Source organism: Condylura cristata, unplaced genomic scaffold, assembly GCF_000260355.1.
Source record: "Condylura cristata isolate star-nosed mole 26May11 unplaced genomic scaffold, ConCri1.0 scaffold00045, whole genome shotgun sequence".
Lineage (NCBI taxonomy): Eukaryota > Metazoa > Chordata > Mammalia > Eulipotyphla > Talpidae > Condylura > Condylura cristata.
The window spans coordinates 2,474,501-2,492,011 of NW_004567146.1; the positions used below are offsets into that span (position 1 = coordinate 2,474,501).

The 17,511-nt window shown below is 38.6% G+C and overlaps 1 protein-coding gene across 1 annotated transcript in view; it reads right to left on the bottom strand.

Moving 5' to 3' along the window:
• RPGRIP1 (retinitis pigmentosa GTPase regulator interacting protein 1) overlaps positions 1-17,031 on the bottom strand; it is a 42,307-nt gene extending 25,276 nt beyond the window's left edge. The window contains exons 1-12 of the mRNA XM_004694537.1: positions 17,007-17,031; positions 14,354-14,486; positions 11,507-11,781; positions 10,298-10,397; positions 9,665-9,880; positions 8,865-8,974; positions 6,335-6,501; positions 5,801-5,874; positions 3,890-4,035; positions 1,540-1,694; positions 974-1,117; positions 363-513 (exon numbers count right to left, since the gene is read on the bottom strand). Coding sequence (XP_004694594.1) covers positions 363-513; positions 974-1,117; positions 1,540-1,694; positions 3,890-4,035; positions 5,801-5,874; positions 6,335-6,501; positions 8,865-8,974; positions 9,665-9,880; positions 10,298-10,397; positions 11,507-11,781; positions 14,354-14,486; positions 17,007-17,025 — 1,690 coding nt within the window. The 5' untranslated portion in view covers positions 17,026-17,031. The remainder of the gene's footprint in view (positions 1-362; positions 514-973; positions 1,118-1,539; positions 1,695-3,889; positions 4,036-5,800; positions 5,875-6,334; positions 6,502-8,864; positions 8,975-9,664; positions 9,881-10,297; positions 10,398-11,506; positions 11,782-14,353; positions 14,487-17,006) is intronic.
• Between the last annotated feature and the right edge of the window lie 480 nt (positions 17,032-17,511).

Genomic DNA, 17,511 nt, shown 5'->3' on the forward strand with positions numbered 1-17,511 from the left:
TTTTGTTATTTTCTCGCCTGGTCCATTATACTCCTGCTATGAGTGAAACCATCCGGTATTTTTCTTTCTCTTTCTGGCTTATCTCACTAAGCATGACAATGATACTTTCTTATTCTAAAAACAGATTCTGAAATTGCTGGACCCTGTTGAAACTAGAGATATCAGAGAAAGACGATGACATAGAGAAGGAAAAGAAGCTGCTAGCCACCATCAGCAAAGATGACAGGACAAAGAACAGGAGGGATAAGTCATATGCCAAGGACGTAAGAGGCAGCCTTCTAGACAGATCTACACAGACAGGAACATAGGTGCTAGCTTCGTGACTGGTCCCAAGATGTGGGGAACAAGGTACTAAGACTTGCCGGATGTTGGAAGGCCATGGCTTCTCAAAATACCTTCCAGTTGATTGATACGCTTGTTCTTGAGGTCTAGCAGTTGATTCAACCTCTCCAGTTTTTCTGAGTGCTCTTTATTTTCATTATCGGATTTTGACATCATTGCTTCCAGTTCCTCCTGAAACAAAATAATGTCTGAACTTTTCTACCTCAGTGGCCCAGAACCAAAGAGCCCAGATAAAAAGGTGACATTTGTTGGGTAGGAGAGGCTCTATTATCTCCTCAGGAGGGCAGATTCATCCACTAGGAAAAGGCTTGGGTTCCTCAAAGACCCCTCCAAGGATAAGTTGTGCTATCAGAGCCATTAAGTAGTATTTTCTGGGACTGGCAAAATTTGAACCCAGAGGCGTCACACCTGCCATTTTCATTAGCTGGCCCCTTCACTAGCTCCTACTGCCAAGGTGCCATGAACATATGTGAGTCCTCAAGGTCTTCAAAGGGCAGCCCATTCTGTGTTTGCACAGGACAGCATATCACCTGCATCAGCCCTAGACACTCGGGGCTTGCTTCCCCAGTCTTGGGAGTGGTTCCCCTGTGCCCATGTATCTATCCCTTTCCTGGACCATCTTTTCTTGCACCTGATAACACACGTTGATTTTGCGTTGCAGAATAAGCATGTCCCTGGTCTTTTCTAGTTCCAGTGTGGTCTCTGCATGTGATTCTTTCAGTTCACTTAAGATCTTAGACAGTTCATTCACTTCTTCATTTTTTGGTGTGCAGGGCTGAAGAGGAAAAAGCATTAATGAAAGGGAGTATAAATAATAAGTATATGAATAACTACTCTCCATATAGCATTTGTTGGCTTATAATATAATACTATTTATTTACTCCAAAATGTAAATGAGGACTTCTGTTATTCCCATGTTCAGTAGCTACTGTGAGGAAGTTGTACACCCTGTAAAAGGAATTTGATCTTCAACAGATCATTTCATGTCTGCCTCTGAAAAGAGCCTACATTTTATCACTTGTAGAGGGTGGGGGAAAATGTGTAGAGTTCATGAAGTACTTTTCTCTCAAACTTCTCATATCCTTCCAAATATCCTCAACTAGCACAAAATACAATTCAGTTTTCTAATCCCTTCTCTAGAGATATCTGGCAGAAATCCATTGTGGAGAGGGATTGTTTGATCAAAGATGCTCTTACCTCTTCTGCAATGGTCTCTTCGAATATTAGTGGATAAGAGTCTGCTTCCGACTGACTGTCTGGAGATTGGGAAGATATGTCTTTATTCTGCAGTTCTAATTCTTGGTTATGCTTCTGTAGCTTTTTGGTGACTTCAAGCAACAGTTCCTTTTGAGCTAGGAAAAATTATCCAGAAAGCTGAAACTCTGCAACTGTCAGTACCCATAGTCAAAGCTGGGTCAAGTAAAAATTAAATTTTTCCACTAATGTTAACTCACTTTAAAAATATGCCCTGACCCTCCCTGGTGGCGCAACAGCACTGCAAGCTAGTCACAGCTGCTTCAGTGTGAACTGGATCCCCACCCTGGAGGTGATCCACATGGCGCAGCAGACCTCTCCTGTCTTGCCTACTGCTTCCCTCAGCAGTGTACTTGTCAGTCAGTCTGTTCTGTGCCCCATTCTGTCTTTAGTGAATCTTCTCACTGCCCTTGCACCTCTGGCTTGTGCCCCAGTTTTGTATGCATAAATAAATCTTTTTTTTTTAAATTCTGTTTAAACAAAATATGCCATTGGGGTCTCCCCAGTGATACAGCACCTAAAGGCACAGCACTGTCAAGCTATCACCAGCCAAACTCCTATAGCAGGAGTTTGATTCTCAGCTTGAGAGCTGACCCACGTGGTGCAGCTGACCACTCTGTCTTGCCTGCTGCTCCCCTCAGCAGTGTATTTCAGTAGATCCACCTATTCTACTACCCCACTCTGTCTCTGGTGAATCCTCTCACCTCCTCCCACACACACACACATACCTCTGGCCTATACCCCTGTTCTTGTATGCATAAATAATTTTTTAAATGCCCCTGGGGCTCAGTGGCTTACAGTAAAGGAATATGGGTGCTTTGATGGGTGGGGGTAGCATGGTAACATACACTTGAGGTGGTGTGACACTACTTCCCTAAATCACATACACTGTTGTAAACCATTGTTACCTCAATTAAATAAATAAGTAAAAATTTGTCCTTAGAGGAGCAATATTCTATTATTTTAAAAAGGGTAGTTCTAGCTTATTGACTTAGTAAGATGAATTGACATCTGCACACACACACACAAAAACAAAACATAAACATCTGTAAAATTGTAGAGAATTGACCAAAGCCAGAAATTTAAAAAACAACCACATGAAGGACAGTTACTTCCAAACCACTATATCTCCTGACTGCTTCTCCACAACATTCTTTTCTTTTTAAATATTTATTTTTATTGATTTATGCATACAAGAACTAGGGTGTAGGTCAGAGGTGCAGGGGGTGAAAGGACTCACCAGAACAGAGTGGGGAGCACAACAGGCAGATCTACTGAAATGCACTGCTGAGGGGAGCAACGGGTGAGACAGGAGAAGTCTGCTGTGCCATGGGGGTCAGCTCCCGAGTTGGGAATTATGTTGCAGTGGCTGGCAGTAGCCGTATAGCATTGAGACCCCAAGCCCCGCACAACCAGGAAAGAACCCCTCCATTCCATTCTGACTCCTAAACTATTGATTCTCTGTGACTTCCACCTCCACTCTCACCCTAACCTGGAGACAGGAAAATGAATAGGTGAGCATTTCTGTGTATGTGCTTCAGGAAAGGAAAGTGATTACTATTTAGTGTGATAATTTCATAATTTTGCATTAGAGAGGGTCCTAAAAGTACTTCACTTGTACATGAGACACTATAATGTCCTTAATATGTGCTTCACAGCATTATTCTTTCATAGTTTCTATTTTTCTTCATGTCATGTTTCTTTTCCTTTGCTCTCCTATATGAACATACTAGAATTTGATAAAATATAGGTTTAATAAACCTAACAGTATGGCCCAGGATAGCAAAAAAGAAGTGAGATAAAGATCTCTTTGAAGGATTTAAAAGTCTTCACAATAATTATCATTGTCATCCAAAAGTTAAAACAGAATGAAATGGTAGTAGTAACCAGAAGCCATAATTTAGTTCTCAATTTCAGGTAGTAAGTACTAACAAAAAGGAAAAAGAAAAAGCTTCTTATCACCTTAAAATTATTGCTAAGTATAAAAAGTCAAAAAAAATTTTTTTCAATACATTTGTTAAAGAGGCTATCTAAAATATATAAAAAATTAAGAATTAGCATCTTCTCAAATGTGCACTCATTAATAGGAAAAAATATATGTGTAAGATAGATGTCATGCTTTCTTGATGGTAAATCTGATTTGACTGCCAGTGTTCTGACTCTAATTATCCATCACTCACACAAAAATAGGATCAAGTGAGGGAAATGGAAAAATGCTGGCCCAAGTTCTTATCTCCCAAACCAGATGTAGAAAGATGCCGCATTTGGAAGAACTCTTCAGGGCCTGACCTACCTTGCTCTATGGACATCTGAATTAAGACTTCTTCCTTCTCCTCCAGCTGCACATCCAGCTGGCCCTGCAGCTGGGAGACATTCTGCTGTAGCTGTTCTCCTACCAGTTCACTGCTCCACTGAGGCTGACTGCTGCTGTCCAGCATGCTTAAAATGGGAAGCAAGTAGGGAGCAAGATGAGAACTGTCACATGGATACCAAAAGGTGTATGATATGACACCTTTATTACACAGTTTCAGCATCTCCTGGGTCTAGTTCATCATTCATTCCCATACATGTTTTTTCTGCCCCTGCCTTATCTGTAACTGTCATTTACCAACTGCCTTGGAACCTTTGGATCCTACTAAGGAATTGCTCATACAGACCTCTGTATTGGTCTTAAACACCCTGCTGAGCAACAACCCAAGTCATACCTATTTTCCAAGGAACTTCTCCAGCATGATGGCTTTTTTTTAAGATTTATTTAATTATGCATACAAGAACTGGGAAATAGGCCAAAGGTGTGTGTGTAGGGGGGCGTGGAGCGGGGGGAGTAGTGGTAGTGAGAGGATTCACCAGATTCAGCGTGGGAAACTGAAATATATTGCTGAAGGGAAACAGCAGGTGGGTCAGGAGAGGTCTGCCATGCCATGTGGGTCAGTTCCTTGGCCAGGAATCGAACTCGTGCTGCACTGGCTTAGGAGAGCTTCATAGTGCTGTGCTTTAACCTGTTGTGCCACCAAGGAGGGCCCATGATGGCTTTCTTTAGGCTAGTAACTGCATAGCAAGACATTCTCATATCTGCTGAATTAGAAGTGAGGAACAAAATATTTCCCTTTTCCTTATGCCATTATCCACTTATCTTCACCAATGGTCTTGCTATCAATCAGATTATAAAGTTGACACTGGAAGGCAAAAGCTAAACCTTTCAACTGTATGCTGCACACCATCATTGCTAGCTGTCAGAGCTAACCTATGGCCAGTTGTTTTCACAAGTGAAGAGATGATGGTAAACAATTATTTTAGCTTATGTCTTTTCAAATTGCCTGTTTTAATAAACGTGGTCTAAAAATAACTTAGTATTAAGAGTTCTTGGCACTTCCTGACCATATACTACATGATGATCCAAGCAGATAATGTTCTGAATCACGGAGGAAAGAATAATGTTTGTAGGAAAGAGTAATGTTTGTCACAGGCTGTCTTCAAGTGAATCACCCCCACACTATTTCATTACATTCTACTAAAAAGCAGCAGTTGTTTCCAAGACATGCCTATACAACCTCCCCAATCTACCCTCTGCTGTTTTCAAGTTAGTCAGAGGGACATTTAATTTTTTCAACTATCAACTATTTTTCATTTAAAAATTAGTAGATACTTGTTATGGAAAACTAAAGAACATAGAGGTGGATTTTATACAGAATAAAAGTGAAGCACCTCTAAAGTTTGTGGATTTAAACATATGTACAAAACATAAACTAGGTCACAGGTAGCATATTCCTTTGCAAGATTATTCTTTTTTAAATAAGATATCTTAATATAGGTGTACCTCATTTTTAGCAGTTTCATAATATTTTATTGTGGTTATGCTACAAGATTTATTTAGCCAATCCCTTAACAAAGGAAATTTGGCTTTCAATTTTTTTTACTATTACAATAATGCAGTAATTAGCAATCTTACTACACATATACCATTGCATACATATGAGCTTTAATTTTGATTCCAAAATAAAAGGAACTGTTGGCACAAAGGATAGCATGGTTAACACTTGGACAGATAGTGTCAGATTCTCTTATAAAAACACTGCACCAACTTATAGTACCAGCTCCCTGCACATTCTTATCAATAATAGGTATTATTTTGAAGACCTGGAAGAAATTTTTGTCATTGCTCTTTATACCAAATAATGTTCTGGGACCCAAGTTTGGTACTCACTTTTCTAAGAGTTTGTCGTAATTGTCGATCAGCAATTTGCGTTCTTTTTCCAAATCTTCAACTCTCTCCTGAAGCTAAGAATGATAGTAAAGTGCCCAAGATGAAATTTTTAAATCTATTGTATTGCACAAGTTTCCCCTTTTTCCATCATAGGATGGGGCTTAGGTGGGAGATTTTTATACTCATCTCTCATGTCTACGAGGAGATATTCAACTAGAAAGGTGTGAACCAAATGAAGATGGGCTAGAAACTTTTATTGGAATTAGTAAGGCTTCTTTGAAAGTTTTCATGATTTCTGGGTTATTATTATTGGGGATGCAGCAGAACTTTATAATACAGTAAAGACGAGAGAAGGGACATAAGTATAAACCTTAGTTGTTCCCCAATGGTGTAATCTTGAGCAAATTATTTAAATAGTTAGAGCCACATTTTTTCATTTGAAAACACTCTGCTAAAAAAAAACACATTTTGATATCTCTAAAATTGGAATGTAACTTACAATGATGTTGCCTTTTAATTATTATTGCTATTTACCTCCTTCAGTGTTAGTTGCAGGATAGACATATCTTCTAGTTGACTCTTTAAGCTCACAACCTTCATGCTCTCTTCCTTCAGTTCTGCTCTGAGCTCATCCACTTGGCTGAGGAGAGCATCATGGGCTGCTCTCAGGATTCCCTGATTCTGGGGCAAGAGGAAAGGTGCTTTGGGAATGGTCATACCAATTACCAAGAATAATCTCAAGACTAGTGACCATAGAATTCCCTAGTGGCTGTCACAAAGAACAGCTTTGATTAATAGCATGTTGCCTTTAAAGTTGTCACCAGGCCTCCCTGGTGATGCAAGGGGTTAAGTCTCAGCACTGTCAAGCTATGGGCAGCCAATGCAGCAGGAGTTCAGATCCCCAGCCAGGGAGCTGACCCACATGACATAGCAGACCTCTCCTTTCTTGCCCGCTGCTCAGCAGATCTGCCTGTTCTGTTCCTCATTCTGTCTCTGGTAAATACTCACTCCCCCCATCTCTAGCCTAAACTCCAGTTCTTGTATGCATAATTAATTAAATAGATCTTTAAAAATTAAGAAATAAAATGTATTTCCAAATATTTTAGACATTAGAAAATAGCAAAGTGATCTCTCTGGGGAGAAAATTAATCAGGTTATTGACTTATTAAAACATTTTATAGCTCTCCATCCACACCTATAGGATAAAAATCTAAGTTTTTTTTTTCATTTTGAATTTGTAGTTTACTTATGGAGAATGAAGACAAGCAATAAAAGAAAGTCAATTTTGTATCATATAGGTTATTTTTTAATGATATAATAGTTTTTTACATCATTTTGTGCCTTTTTTTTTTAAAGATTTATTTATTTGTTCATACAGAACTGGGGTACAGGCCAGAGGCTCAGGGGTGGTGAGAGGATTCACCAGAGACAGAGTGGGGAGCAGAACAGGCAGATTGACGAAATGCACCGCTGAGGGGAGCAGCGGGCGGGTCAGGAGAGGTCTGCCAGCCATGTGGTCCCACACACCGGGGCAGGTGGGTATCGAACTCATGCCAAAGTGGCTTTAGCTTCTCAGTGCTGTGCTTTAACCCGCTGCGCCACCAGGGAGGGCCCCATTTTGTGCCTTTTTCCATCTCAAAATCTAAATTTTTAAAAATTATATTAGTTTATTTTTACACATTTTTGTGTATTTTTCCATCTCAGTTGCAATCTCCTTGGGTTTCTCATCACCAAATCACTCATGTGCCATCACCATAGTCCAGTGCATTTCCTTCCCTCCACTGTTTTTGATCCCATTCCCCAAAAATCTAAATTCTTAATAAGGCATTCATGACCAACCAACTCCTGGAATTTCTCACCTCGGTGCCTTTGCCTACATTTATCCCTTAGAAATTCTTCATTGTCTTTGCCACCTGCAAATCTTTCAGTATTTCTAGTATTCGGTTTTGAATATATTCCCTTAAGAATCCTTTTTGTATTCTGCACACCATTCTGTGCTAGATCTATTCTCTCTTTATTTAAAGATTTGTTTTTATCTATTTATGCATACAAAAACTGGGAGGGAGGAGGGCTGAGAGGATTCACCAGAGACAGAGTGGGGAGCAGAACGGCAGATCCACTGAAACACACTGCTAAGCAGAGCAGCGGGTGAGACAGGAGAGGTCTGCTGTGCCATGTGGGTCAGCTCCCTGACTGGGGATTGAACTGGTGTTATAGTGGCTGAGGATAGATAGCTTCATTGTGCTGAGACTTAACTCCTTACACCACTAGGGAGGCCCCTGACTATTCTCTTTTCTTGTCTTCTCCCCTGTATATCCTGTGTGTCGACAGTTATACCTGTTTATATCTTGTTCTCTTACTTCTGTAAGTTCCTTGAGGTAGGAGCTGACTTATTTATCTTTGTAATCTGTGTATACACTGCTTTGCACAGTTTCTAGGATTTAATAGCTATTAAATAAAAGAATTGTGCCAATCTATTACTGAGATCATTGATGCCCTGGTTCCATAATCTCTACTATATGGTCATGAGAAAAGAACAGATAAACATGGGCTCAAATCCTGCTCTACTTTCTGTTTTTAGGACTGGAGCAAGATACTTAACTTCTTTGAGGGTCTGTTCCTTTGTCCATTAAATATACTTACCTTGAGGGCTGCTGTCAAGCATAAATGAGATCTTGACTATGAGTATTTAGGACACAGTTCAGCATGTAGAAAGACTTCAGGAAAGGAATGTCTGGTTTATTTCCCTTCCTTTGTGACTGTGACTGTTCTTAGCTTCCTAACTTAATTACATCCTAGTTGTGGTCCTTGGCTGAGACCTTAACCCTGATACAAATTAACCCCATTTAAATCCACTTTAGCAGATTGGACTTGTGTCTTCTTCTGATAGAGAGATAATGGAAAGCATTGGGAAAAGAATGGCTTATGAAAGTAAGACTTAGCTTTGAATAATACCAACTAGTTGTGTAACCTTAGGCACAAGTGTGCACTCTCACATGTAAAAGGAGGAAAATAATATTAACAATCCCCCTCCCCCTAAAAGCCTACCTTATTTGATCACAACTCACCTCTTGAACTCTCATTAAGTGTGCTTTTGTTACTGTCAAAGAGGTATTCCTTTCATGTAAGAGCTTCTTAAGTCGAATCAGTTCTATATTTTCCCTAATGGAAGCTCTAGAGAAAGAAGAAGGGCTAAAATAGTCTGCCTATGAATGGGATAGAGAGTTAAGCACTTCAACCTTCCTCCCCCAGATTTTCAGAGCAATGAAACCATCTGTATGATACTATACTGATAGATCTATGTCGTTATACATTTTTCCAAATCCACAACTGTACATCAAGTGTGAACTCTTAGAAAACTACATAATTTAAGATCATTCAATACTGAAACATTGATTTTAAAGAATTACCTTTATTTATTCAAACAAGAACTGGGGTATATGCCCGACATGTGGTGGGTAAGAGGATTCATCAGATAGAATGGGAGCAGAACAGGCAGATTGACTGAAATACACTCAAAGTTAAATTATGGATTTGGGACGATAATAATCTCTGTTCTTTCTGCTTAATTTTACTGTAAACAAAGCTGCTCAAAAAGTCTATTAAAGAAAGGTCCTTCAGGAACTGATGCTCAGAGAGGGCTGAAAATTGTTTTTCTTCTGCGAAATGATGCAGCAAATCTATTATACATAAACATCTGGAGGTTAATCTACCTCTTAACCCACCTGGGACTACAAAGTCTACTTCTTAGATTGAATTTAACCCCAAACATTTTCTTTTCCCTGAGATAGAGGAAAGGTATAAGTAAAAATTGCTTACTTTTTCAATTTATTATGGTTGAAGCAAGGAATGCCAAACTCTTACCGAAGCTCTGTGGCTTTCTGAGCAGTCTTCAAAACAGAGGGTTTCTGTTCAAAATCTTCATCTTTGGACCCTGATTTCTCCGGAGACTTGGCTAATTCTTTCTTTTGCAAAGTGTTGCTTGTCATATTGTGGGCACTGGTAGGCATGCAGAGACCAATGAGTTTAGTCATAATTACCACTTTCTTGAAAGAAATTATACTGTTAAAATTAGGAATATTAAAAATAAAAAGAAGAAATAGAAACTGCTGTCATAGAAGTTTAGATCTGGGATCAAACATATTTAAGAAGTTAGAGGAGCTAACTTAAGAAGAAGTGGTTTGTATGGAACATAATCTTACAAAATATAGCTCAAGTGTCAAACAGAAATATAAATAACTTGAGAGCTAACAGCAAAAAGAGAAAGAAAGGAAATACATTATACATTCAATTAAGGGAAAAGTGATTTCCTTGTCCTAGAAGATGGAAAGCTGCTTCGTTTCCATTTTCAAGCAATGAAGTTGAGTTGGACTCACAGTTCACTTTCCATTCTCTAATAATAAAACTTCAAAATGCCAAAATTTACTTGCTCCCTAGATACTGTATTTCCAATTAAAGCTGAAAGAATAATGCACAAGATGAATGAAAAGAACTCACAGTTCACTGGGTTCACAGGTTACTTCACCTCTGATTTCCTTATTTGTCACATGCTCCTTGAACGTGGGAGGGGCCGTGTAGCTCAGCCTCTCCCTTGGCTCTGGAAGTTTAGACAGACATGCAAACTGTGAGAACAGATTTCTCCAGAACAGCAAGTGCGAGAATTGGAACACCAATTTTCTGAAAGTAGGGAGTTTTGAGGCCTGGGGTAAATCTTTCTTCAGCCACTGATTCCAAAAGATTCTCAATCTTTACTTGTGTGTAGAAATACTACTATAGAAGCCAGTCAAACTATTAACTTGCAAGTATAAATGAGAAGAAAGAAAGGTGCAAGCTTGTCTAGAATGGGAACTGTTGTCCAACTCTAATGTATCTCTAGTACCTGGTAAATATGGATATTCAATAATGCTGAGCTGTTAAACTGAACTAAACTTTAAACTTACTTAATTTTTTACTTTTAGTTTTTGTTTTGTTTTGTTTTGTTTTGTTTTTTTCATAGATCTGGTTTGCTGGAGGGGTACTTCAAAGTATCAGACAATAGTAAACAAAACTTAGCATTGAACCCTGAGGATAAATACGACCTCATTCCCATTGACTTAAATAAGGAATAAGTGCTAGGTAAAGGAAACATACACACAGCATTTAATTCAATGTTGGGTCATAAATTTTTGGTCACTTGAAACACAGGAAGAGGAGAAAGTGCGATTAACTCCCAACGGTCACTTACAGCCCTGATTTCTAGGCCTGGTCTCAAAGAATTTCTGAACCCATGGAACTGTATGAAAAGCTTTGTCGAAAGCCTAAACTTTGATCATAGTTTCAAAGGAGTCTACTTCCTCCAACTTAGCACTATGACCAATTAGCACAGAGGTCCATAATCCCAGTAGAAGAATCTGTCTTAAGATCACTGCTGTTCACATCGAATCAAGACCTAATATAATCTCTGTATCTCTAGGCCTGCTGCAGACTTGACTACCAAATTTCCCATTTCCCTTGTCTGATTCTTCCCTCAGCAATACTTCATGGTTAACTGGGGATTTGAACCTGACATCTCACTCAGAAAAGGATTAAGAAAGGTAGAAAGGATTGAGAACCAAACAAAATGTGGGTGACAAGCAGGATAAAGCTATGAGGAAGAAAACACAGTGGGTAGAACAATTAGTCCTTCCAAGTGTTCTAGCCTTTTGGGGTTTTGGGCCTGACCTGAACCCCTCTTGGGTTTCTCCAACACCCGAGCACCAGCAGAATGGAGCTGTCTGTGTCCTGTGCAGAAGCGTGGTTGGGTTCGTTGGCTTGCAGGGGAGCTAATATTCTGAAACTGCTGTTGCCACCCACGCATCAAGGAGTTCTGGTGCTTGTGGGTACGCTGCTGCCACCCTGTGTTCTGTAGCCTCTTTGTTGGCTCTAACAGCTGCTCCCCTCCAGCTGCCTCTACCCTCAGGTCCCGGCCCTTGGCTGTCAACCGGCGGATGGTTGTCTTCATCCTATTGGCAAAAGAGAGCTGGTGACACATCGCTTCAATGGCAGCTATTATTCCTACAGTTTATTTGGTGGCAAATAATCATAAATTGATTGGTGATATAAATGTATCAACCGTAGTCCATTATTTACATAAAAAATATTTTTTGCCCCATTATAATAACTCTTTGTGGGTAAGCATCCTGTTTCTCTCTTTGTCTATTCTGTTGCAGTGATCACACACTCATCTGAGTAAAACATATTGGGGCATTCTGTAATACATATATGTATTTTTTAGGTATATACATTTATTTCTGTACTAATAAATTATGGTTTACATATAAAGCATAAGTAAAAATACTAATTTTTGAAGTGGACAGAATTAAATACTTGTACAAATTTTAATATTTACTTCTCTTGCCTTGGTTTTACACACATCCTTGCCTATGTGCCCAACTAATGAATTAGAATCAGTCCTCCATGGCCCTTTGTAGATACTTATGTACAGTGTATAGTCATTATTTGTTATCTTGATTAAAACCATGCTTTTTACGATGACTATTGGTTCTAATATTTACTGACTATGTGATCTTGAACATGTCATGAATCTTTTTTGCTCAACTTTCTTATCTATGATAACTGTACCTGCCTCACTAGGTTATTACGAGAATTAAATTAATATATGTAAAGTGCTTAGAACAGCTATGTGTATTATATGCAATGTAGGAATTTGCTATTATTACATATCATCATTAAGAAATCAAGGAATGAAATAGCTAGATAACTTGCTCAAAAACATGGGGGACAGAATCTACTTAAGGCAGTCAGCATCTGTAATCACCAAGAAGTAAGACATTTTGATACATGCAACTTTCTGACTTCCCCAGATTCTCAAATTCTCCACAGTATAAAAGAATCTCCAACTCTGAAGACCTGTACTAGCATACTATGGAAGTTTGCAATCCTAAAGATTCTAAACAAAACTCTGAATTCCTCCAGGAGATTACCAAGGAGAAAGAAAACACTGTCTTTGACTCTGGGAATTGGTCTGACATAGTTGGTCCTCAGTGTTGTTTGAAAATGGTCTGCTGCTCACCAAGAGGTCATGTTACTGTCCTGTTGGACATAATCTCACAGAAAACCCATCAAACAAGGTCACTCTGAGACCATGATAGCATGATAAAAAGCAAGGCCACTGCATAATTTTGTTTAAGCACAAATAAAAACATGGTTACTGTGTCACTCACAAAATACCAAATACCCCCTCTTCTGGTTCATTTGAGTGACAGCTAGTTCTTTACCAAACAGAACTTTAGCCTCACACTAGTCTATTCTCCCTAGATAAAATTTGTTGGGGTATCCAAATACAGAATTGTCCTTGCTTTACTGACATTTCCAAATCTGGATCAAACTCCAGTTACCTTGGCTTCTCCCCCAAATTACCCAACGGCCAAATCCTATGATAGGTTCTTTCTGAAACACTCAGATTGAGATACCGTCAATTTACCATGGTGTACATTTACCATAGCTGCACCAGTAATAGTGTTCAACTACAGGTGCATTACTGGTGATTTTTTGCTGGAAGGCACTGACATCAGTATCTCCAAAATATATCCTAAAGATAAAGCCAGGACTTTCAGAACTCCCTTTCACCTTTATCTGTTTGCCCACACCTCACCTCAGATTCCTCTCCAAAAGATAATCTTTTGAAAGCCAATATTGTAATGCCACTATATATAGTTTGTTTTAGAGTTTAGAATTTTCAGATCTGGGCCTCCCTGCTGCTCAAAGGATTAAGATACATGCAGCACTATGAAGCTATCTGCAACCACTGTAGCATAAACTCAATCCCCAGCCAGGAAGCTGACCCACATGGTACAACAGACCTCTCCTGTCTCCCCACTGCGCCCCTCAGCAGTGTATTTCAATACATCTACCTGTTCTGCTCCCTATTCTGTCTCTAGTGACTCCTCTCACTCCCCGCATCTCTGGCCTGTGCTCCAGTTCTTGCATGTATAAATAAATAAATCTTTAAAAAAAATAAATAATTCCCATATCTGCTGCTCACTAGCTGTGACCCTGGGCAAATTACTTAATCTCTTTGTGCTTCCTTTACCCCTCATAATATGAAATAAATTAATAGTATGTATAATATAAAGTTAGCTAACACATATGAAACACAAAATGCCTACCCAGTAAATGATCAACATGATTTTGGGTATCTTACGTAAATTAAAGCCCCTTCTCTTCCTTGGTCCTATAGTCATTGTTCCCCTTAGATTTTGGCCATCTCTCCACCTACCTCACCTCACCTGTACAACCCCATCCTTTTTTGTGACCGGGGTAGGAGCCTACGGGCCTGTCCTGTGGGCTGAAATAGCTCTAATGATGTTTGTAACCTTTGGGCACAATCTATTGATATACTTGGCAAAAAGTAAAAACCAAACTAAAACACAGAATTAAGCAATATGGCTTCAAAGATTATTTTGGAGCTATGTCAAGACATTTGAATCATTTTCTGATATAGTTATTCCAGCAAAATATCTTCCTGTTTAGTTTGGGGTAGGCTTGGATAGACTTAAGGAAAAATCAAGTTACCTTTTGATCTCATCCTGTTGCTTCCATGAGAATTCCTTCACCAACATGTGTTCTTCACGAAGACGAAACAAACTGTCCTCCAGTTCTTCCCGGTTCATCCTGCTCAAGGATGGCTGAGTTTTTATAGTTTTACCTAAAATGCAAGGAGAGGGTAAATGTAGATCATTTTCACATGTAATTTTATTTTGAACTCATCAGGTCTCTCCTTACATCTTTTTTCTCCCACCTGTCCCCTCTCATCATATCTTGTCCAAGGGTTTGAATCTATTTGAGTGAAATATTTAAGAAGAAATTCAGGAGTACATGAAATGTGTGATAATGGACCACTATCATTTTATATCACTTCTAGATAAGGAATATCATTCCCTATCATTGTGGCATGAACCATACAATTCAACCTCCTGTATAGAAAGTATACTGTAGGTCTCACTGGTGGTGCAAGGGGTTAAAACGCAGCACTGAGAACATCCACAACCACTGCAACATGAGTTAGATCCTGGGGTAGGGAGCTGACCCTCATAGCTCAGCAGACCTCTCGGGTCTCACCCACTGCTCCCCTCAGGGGTGTATTCCAGTAGAGCTGCCTGTTCTGCTTCTTCCCACTCTGTCTCTGGTGGATCCTCTCACCCTCTGTACTTCTAGCCTATACCTCAACCCTTGTATGCATAAATAAATAAATCCTTAAAGAAAGTACGCTGTATTTATTTTTAAAAAAAGCCTTTTAGTCTACTTGATTCTAATGTTTAATCTATACTTTAATTTTTCTCCTTATAGGTATTTTGACTTGGTCAGGGATTCTCTTCACATTGTCTTCAAACCTCCAGCAAAGAAATGAATAGAAACTCTGCCTGATTATCATGTGTCACCTCATTTGTTTTTGTTATCTGAAAAAACTGGTCTCAAAGTCACCTCTATGGAATAGGGTCTCTGTTTATCTTAAACAGAAGAAACTACAGCATACTTTTGAGTTCTTTTAAATTTCTGGTTGTGCAGTTGGCCACCAGAATGACTAGAGTCTCTAGGTGATTAGTTCATGGACAGGTTTTCCTATTACTAGTTCTATGATTTTGTCAATTTTTAGAATTAGCTCAACCAGCTCATGTTTTTTTGTGATTAGTGAATACAAAAAGGCTTTAAGGATTACAATATCCCCAAATGTGCACTGCTAAGGAACATCATGAACATAGATTTTTCACTTATTAAAAATATGATCCATTTAATGACAGTACTTTAACAAATTCTAAATATTATGTGGCTTTGGTTACATACCAGCTTGACTAGGAGGACACCTACAGAGGACACCATATGTCCTCCACAAAAGTAAAAAGAAAAATTCAACATGTTTTATTATGATTTTATAACTTAGGTGAAATGGATACATTCCTAGAAAGACACAACTGTAGAAAGACACAACTGCTAAGAATGACTCAAAAGAAAATAGAAACTATGAACTTACAACAAAAGGTTCTATCCATAATCAAAAATTCCCCACAAAGAAAATCTTAAGTCCAGACAATATTTGCTAGTGAATTCTATCTAATGTATAAAAAAGAATTAACATTAGTTTCACAAACTCTCCCAAAATATAGAAGAGGGGACATTTTCCATCATATTATGTGAGGCCAAAACCAAGGACATCATAAAAAAAGAAAATCACAGTCTAATATCCCTTATTACCACAAACACAAAAATCTTCAACAAAATAATAGCAAGCTGAATCCAGCAACACATGAGAAGGATTAAACACCATAATCAAATGGAACTAATCCTAGGAATGCAAGCTTAGTTTAACATGTGAAAATGAATGGAATATACCATGTTAATAAAGGATTAAGAAAACACCTGATATCAACAGACACAGAAAAATTAATAATGGTGATTTTATCCTTTAATGGTAAAAACACTCACAAATACTTAAAGATGGTAACTTCTTCAACCTGATAAGGGTCATTTACAAAAAAAAAAACCCTCACAGCTAAAGTCATCTTTAATAGTAAAAGATGAAAAGCTCTCCTGTAAGAGCAGGAAAAAGTCAAGGATGTGCACTTCTGTTCAACATTTTACTGGAGATTCTGGTATTTAGGCATTCATTAGGCATGAAAAATAAATAAAATGCATCCAAATTAGAAAGGAAGAATTAAAATTATCTTTCCACAGATGACATAATTTTATATAAGTAACCCATCAAAAAATACTAGTAGAGTAAATTAGTTCAGTGAAGTTTTAGGGAATGAGATCAATAAATAAGGATCAACGGCATTTTTACACAGTAGCACTGAATAATCTGAAAATGAAATTAAGAAATCAATTCCATTTAAAAGAACATTAAGGGCCTCTGGGTGGTGCAAGGAGTTAAGTCTCAGCACTATGAAGCTATCTGTAGCCACTGCAGCAGAGTTTGATCCCAGGCCAGGGAGCTGACACACGTGGAGCAGCAAACCTCTCCTGTCTCGCCTGCTGCTCCCCTCAGCAGTATGTTTCAGTCCATCTGCCTGTTCTGCTTCCCACTCTGTCTCTGGTGAATCCTCTCACCACCGGCACCTCTGGCCTGTGCCCAGTTCTTATATGCATAAATAAATAAATCTTTTCAAAAAATAAATAGAAGAGCATCAATACTTAATAGTACATTTAACCAAAAAGGTGTAAAACTTACCTTTTGATGTTGGTACCATCACAAATAACAAGCCTAGATTCTAATAGGCCCTCTGATGTTTCATCCACCTGAAGATGTGATGCTGTATCAGCTCCTATGCTGAAAGAGATCCAAGAGGATACTGAAACAAAGGAAGGGGTCAATCATTACATGAAACGTCAAGATGTCTTCTGCAGGCTGCACTTAAGTAGTAAAAGGAAATTCTCAGCACATCCATGGTGGTATAGCATATTCTTATTTTGTGGTATTTTGTTGAATAAGAGTAAGGTGGAGTCTAAAGAGTATGAAGAAGTACTCAATAATGATGACATTATTAAAAATGAAATCAATTTTTCTGACTATAGAATTAATGCACTTCTTTTTGGATCATTTTTTAAGTGTCTGCTCAGCCTGGAAACCAACAACCATTCCCCTTCTATGGAAAATGAACCTCTGACCCCACATCCCACTCCATTTATAGGAACTGACCCCCAGGTACCAGTTTAATTATGTGATCCAGTTCTCA